Source organism: Peromyscus eremicus, chromosome 5 (assembly GCF_949786415.1).
Source record: "Peromyscus eremicus chromosome 5, PerEre_H2_v1, whole genome shotgun sequence".
NCBI lineage: Eukaryota > Metazoa > Chordata > Mammalia > Rodentia > Cricetidae > Peromyscus > Peromyscus eremicus.
This window is the reverse complement of record NC_081420.1, coordinates 7417290-7423289: the sequence shown is the minus strand read 5'-3', so window position 1 is coordinate 7423289 and position 6000 is coordinate 7417290. Positions and strand designations below refer to the sequence as shown.

The 6000-nt window shown below is 52.1% G+C and overlaps 1 protein-coding gene across 1 annotated transcript in view; it reads left to right on the top strand.

Moving 5' to 3' along the window:
• Nucleotides 1-986: 986 nt before the first annotated feature.
• Tgfbi (transforming growth factor beta induced) overlaps nt 987-6000 on the top strand; it is a 30529-nt gene continuing 25515 nt past the window's right edge. The window contains exons 1-2 of the mRNA XM_059262242.1: nt 987-1160; nt 5677-5775. Coding sequence (XP_059118225.1) covers nt 1027-1160; nt 5677-5775 — 233 coding nt within the window. The 5' untranslated portion in view covers nt 987-1026. The remainder of the gene's footprint in view (nt 1161-5676; nt 5776-6000) is intronic.

Below are 6000 nucleotides of genomic sequence, written 5' to 3'. Positions count from 1 at the left end.
GGCCCTTCTGTCTCGCATCTTGCCTTATTTTATCTGGTCTTCTCAAAGCCTGCTCATGACACTGGCCGTGCCATTTGCTTGCTTCCCTAACACTGGCAGCATTCTTAGTTTGGATCTGGGCCCTGCTATACTCCTGTCTTCTGCCCTACTCTACCTAGCATGCTTCAGTCAACTGGATAGCTTGGGTCCTCTCAATCCATCCTCATTTTGCCTGGCTAAATCCTGGTCAGCCTTCAGATCTAAAAACAGATGCTATCAGACTCTGCCTGAGGCAGGTGCCGACTCCAAACCCAAAAGGCCCCAGCTGCCTCTCTCCATGGTGTCTTCTTGGCTAGGCCCATGCTCTCCACCTCTGGGAGCTCATCCCTGGGGCTAGTAGAACCAGGTAAAGGGAGGGTGATTAATGGTGCTAGGGTGAGTACTCACCTCCTTACTATGTGACTGCTTGCATACTTTGAGCTCCTCTAGGGCATGTTCCTAGCTCTTTCCTCTCTTTGCAGCATCTATCTGGCATTCACACATTTTACTGAAGCCAGGTGAGGGATTCCTGATTGCCAAGGTGTGAGCCCCACCCTTCTTCACTTTTCTATTCTCTGTCAACAAGAATATTTGCTCCTCATCTACAGTATATCAGCATGGCTGGTGCATCTGTACTGGATGGCAGAGACCAGTCTGACAGGTCAAAGCTTGTGGGAGGCACAGACCCTCTGTCTTCCTGCAGTCTGGTAGGGAGGTATCTTTGGGCTCCAGGCACGAACACTTAAAAGAGTGAAACTTGAGGGCGCCTTCCTTTGGACCCGCACTTTGTGCGAAGTGGGAGGAGGGTGTGTGAGCAGGCTGGGCGGTGCAGGAGGGCGCGGGTGCTTAGTAGTGGCTTGGCCTGGGAGGCGCCGCCGGCCGCCCTTCCCCGCCCTCGGCCGCTCCCTCCCTCCCGCTACTAAAACCAACGCGCACTGCCTAGCCGCTCTCACTTCGCTACCGCCTCCGCGCCTGCTTTCGTCGTGGGTCGGCGCGTGTTCCTACTCCATGGCGCTCCTCGTGCAGTTGCTGACCCTGACTCTGGCACTGGCTCTGGGCCCCACCGCGACCGTGGCAGGCCCCGCCAAGTCGCCCTACCAGCAGGTTCTGCAGCACAGTCGGCTCCGGGGTCGCCAACACGGGTAAGCCCCAGCGATTCCGTGGTGGGCGGTGCAAGGACAGGTCTCTGAGCTGCCAATGCACTCCGCTGGGGACATCATCATAGAATTGCAGGGGACAAAGCCCGAAGGAAAAGCAGCCAGAACACAGAGAGACTAGCCCTGAGTGGAGGGAGGGACTGTGGGAGTATGAGATGCGGGGACCTAGCGGAATGCTTTGTGACAAAAGGGTTGGGGACACTGACCAGTGACCACAGACTCAGACCAAAGTGCATGAGACATCCTAGGGGACTTTCAGTCTCCTCTCCTAACTCTAGGTAGAAGGGGGCCTTGGCAACTCTCAGCACAGAATCGCCATCACCCTGAGAAGGTGTCCTCTGCAGAGGGGAAGCCAGCCAGGTCACTGTCCAGTGATTCCAGGTGTGAGACTGGTCACACCAGGTAGCAGGACCCTAGATGCCCACAGCTCCTATGCACCTGGCATTGCTCTGCACCCAGGCACTCATCCCCAAACAGTGCTTTCTGGCCACAAGAGCAGTGTGGCACCTGGTAAAAGAAGAGCAGGAAAATTCACTACCCTTTATACGTGCTAGACACATTGGGAAACCAAGACCTGAGATGTACCAGCCTGTCATGCAGAATGTACTGGAGCCAGGATTGGAATCTGTCTTAAAGCCATGGCCAACTTTGTCAATGCTCTGGGGCACTGCAGATGTGTGGACTTTAGGAGACACACTTTGGCCAAGGGTATGCCCTGATGAAGAGCCTGGCACGGGCACAGTCTCCACAGTACTTCTACACACAACCAGGCCATGCCTGCTTCAGACATAGCCCGGCACTTCAGTCTACCTGGCTGCACCAACATCGTTTCTACTCAGGAAAATTCTGTGGAAAGAGTGGAGTAATGACTTCAGGAGTGGTCCAGATGCCCCACACCCCCAGGCTGTGCCCACCTCTCCAAGAGACTACACAGATCTGTACTCAGATTTTAAAAAAAAGAAGCCATGCAGTTAGTGAGGGTTGGCTCTTAGGCCCAGACAAAACTGCAGCCCCCAACACTGGGCATGTCCTGAACTTGGGTAAAGGCTGTACTTTTAGGGAGCAGTCACCCTTCTTCTGCATGTGGCTTTCAGGTCTCTTACAGCCTCCCAGGTCTCAGGGTTTGTGGGGAAGCAAGCCACGGGTGCAAGACTGACCACTCTACAGAACCGAGCCACAGCCTCACACCCTCCAGAAAGGAAGGAGGCAGTGCAGAGGTCCTGGGGTCACTTGCTACTTAGGCTGTGTGCATGAAAGGTTGAGGGGACAGATCAGAAAAACGCAGATTTGAAGCCTCAAAGCCAAGCAATGACAACTGGAGCTTCATCCCTGCCTGGTTCACCTTTGGCCCAGCTGCCTCTCTTGCATGATGCCTTCAGGTTCGAGGGTTCTGTCCCTCCCTCCTCTTAACCACTAGGAAGAGCTCCACATCACACACACGCTGCAGCATTGTCACCCAGAGCAGCAACGCCACAGCCACGGTGAAGTCTCTAAAGACACCGCATACGGTCTCTTGCTGAAGCCACCCTCCTTCCCTTCTGAGCCCAGAATACCAATTGTCCAGAAAACTTGAGCATTTAAAAACCGATGTGGGCCAGGGAGGCACTTGCTGCCAAGCCTGCCGATCCACAAGGAATGAGAGAACCAGCCTCCCTCCCAAGAGTTGTCTGCTGACCCCCGCACACTCACTGTGGCGTGTGCTTCCCATCCAGATACAAAATGAGGAAATGATTTAGACCAGCTTCTCTGATGTATCCCCTGTGCTTCTTGCACTGAGTTGGAAAACCTATAGTAATTTGTGACAGGCTAAGTGATCGAGAGATGATGTGTGCTGAGCAGGGTGATGCATTATTTTAAGGCCAGGTACTCCTGAGGCTGGGGCAAGAGGTGGGCAATTTAGGGAGACCCTATCTCAAAATAAATATAAGAAGACCACATCCGCACCCCTCCCCAAGGGAAATCCGGATGCCCAGGCACACAAACCACAGCCAATGATTTCGGGCATAGTTGCATTTATTCTGATCTAACTGTCCCTAAAAAACCACGGGACTGCCTGGCCTTGCACACATGGGTGTGGCCCCCTGTGCAGATGGATAACCTTGTTCCAGTTCCAGCCCTTTATTCAAAGTGAGAGCTGGAAAAAAAAAAAAAAAGGGAAGTTTAAAGAAGTGCGGGGTGTCCCACGAGGGGGAGAGAGAACAGTGTGCCTAGCCGGTGGGCAGCAGTGCACAGCTGCCTATCCCCGGATGCATTCACCTCCCCACATCCTGCCCCCAGAACACTGGGGGAAGGCAACCTGTGCTTGGGATGCCAGTCCAGAAAGCTGGTGGGAGGGGGGGGGGCTGCTGGGTGCTCTGTTGGCTCCCAGCTGCATCTGTGTTACTGTTGCATCGGGCATGCTAATGCGAAAGAAGTGAGAACAACGCAGCTGCACGTTTGAACAGCATCAACAGAAACTGGACGGAAGTTCTGGAAGCCCTTGGTTTTCAGATGCAAGTCGAACAGCGGGGCTGCTGGTCCTAGGGCAGAGAAGCCTGGAAATGGCCTGCTCGTTTTGATTACATTTCAGTATAGATTTCCCGTGGACACAGCTTATCCCCCACCCCCAGCTTCTGCTCCTGTCACAGGGCAGGAGCAGTGCAAATTCACTCTGCAGAAGAGAGGAATGCTGGAGCCAAATCCACAGAGACTCACTGACGAGCGGCTGGCCGCCCATGGTGAGCTGCAGGGAATTCATCCACAGTAATTATTTCCTGCTCAGTTGGACAAGAGAACTGGGGTTGTACAGTGGGAAGGATGATCTGGGGCTGGAGTGTGGCCTGTGGAAGCTCTTCAGGGGTTATTCAAGGACCGTGAAACACGTGGATCACTGGCTACAGAGTCTCTAAGCACCGACGAGACCCAACTAAGGTAGGCTGACCCAGCCCTTACCTGTGGTCACCTGTCAAGCTGGACTTTTCACTGTCACTTTTCTAATATCACAGCTGCTCTGCTCACTTACTGTTGTCTATTGAACAACAAGAACAAAAATGTACTCTTCATACAGAGAAGAAACGGGGAGGAGAAATAAGGGGTCAGAGCAAACAACCATCCAATCATCCAGCTGTGGACACTGTCCAAATAATGACATGATAGCCACAGATCCCCGCAAATACTGTGCTCTGTGGATCACAGTTAGTTAGTAGGTTAGTTAGTTATAGTTAATTAGTTAATTGAAACAGAGTCCGGATTGCCCTCAAACTCACTGTGTAGCCCAGGCTCACCTTGAACTCAGAGCAATCCTCCTGCCTCCGCATTGCATTCTTAAGGTGTTGAGAGTTGCTATTGAAGAAACTGCCTGCATCTGAACGCACCTGAAGCTGTGGGAACATGGAAATCTTGTGAACACCCTCAGTCTGTTTTCTTTGATTTTTCTGCCTTGCAGTTTAGTCAGATGGCTACTGCCTGCTCAGAAAGAGCCTCGCCTTTGTGATCACACATGGCAGCTCCCTTGCCCCGGAGCTCCAAAGAAGACGCCACCATCACTTGGCCTGAACACCGCTCTGGTTGCTCAGGAGAAGAAAATGTTCAAATAGCATTCTCCAGAATACCAAAGGCTCCAGAAGGCTACAGAGAAGCCTTCTCAGCAGAAACCCAGGGAGCTTGTTTTTCCACAGTTATTGAAGATCTTTTAAAACTAAATTGGTATACATTGTTTCCAATGAGCCTATTCCCCTACTGACTGTAACCAGGTCATTTACGGTTCTTTTGAGGGTAGTTGGAGAGAGGTAACATCCATGATGTATCAGTCACAGAGTACAGAGTATTTTGTGTGGTACCCAGCACAAAATAAAGCCAGCACCCCAGGTTAGAGTCTGGAAAGGAAAGTGTTGTCCAGGAGTTTCCTGGGGGATGAGGGGTGTGTGGCTCTGAGCAATGGGTAATGGAGGGTTAAGTGGGAGAGCACTCCCTGTCAGTCCTGACAGCAGCTGGCCACGCACCCTGGTTTACAGGGTGGATACTCCCAGTGTGTTGTCCCAGGAGCCAGGCAGCTGGTCTAGACACGCAGAGCATGTCTGTTTATGGAGCTGGCTGAGAAGTGCTGGAAGCCTCTTGACAACAGGACCTGTGATGCACACTGGAATGCCAAGTCTGTGCTCAGGGCAGGTACAGATAGAGAGGAAGGCTGGCACAGCTCAGCAATGTCGCTTGGATTTTGCTCGTTTTCTCAGTCTGTAACAGGTAACCTAGACTTTACGTTGCTTTACACTTAATATTTGCCTGTGCCAGAGAAGGATGCTTAGTGCGTAAGACAGACTTGAAGGATTTATTTGAGGAGAAGACTTTTATGGAAAAGAAAGATGTACATAGACCGTGCCAGAGTTTACCCCAAACCACCGAAACGGCTGTCTCTCCTCTCTCTAGACAGCGCTGCTAGCCCTAGGAGGTTCACATGATGGGACGGACCTCAGTGTGGGCTGGCTTGCGACCATCTCACTAACACTGTTGCTTTTGATTCCAGTCCCAATGTATGCGCTGTACAGAAGGTCATTGGAACCAACAAGAAATACTTCACCAACTGCAAGCAGTGGTACCAGAGGAAGATCTGTGGTAAACCCACGTGAGTATCTGTAGTCTCCCAAGACCACCACCTGCCAAGGAGACCACAGTGTGTGTGTGTGTGTGTGTGTGTGTGTGTGTGTGTGTGTGTGAGAGAGAGAGAGAGAGAGAGAGAGAGAGAGAGAGAGAGAGAGAGAGAAAGAGAGAGAGAGAGAGAGAGCGCCAGCCACCAAGGAGACCACAATGTGTGTGTGTGTGTGTGAGAGAGAGAGAGAGAGAGAGAGAG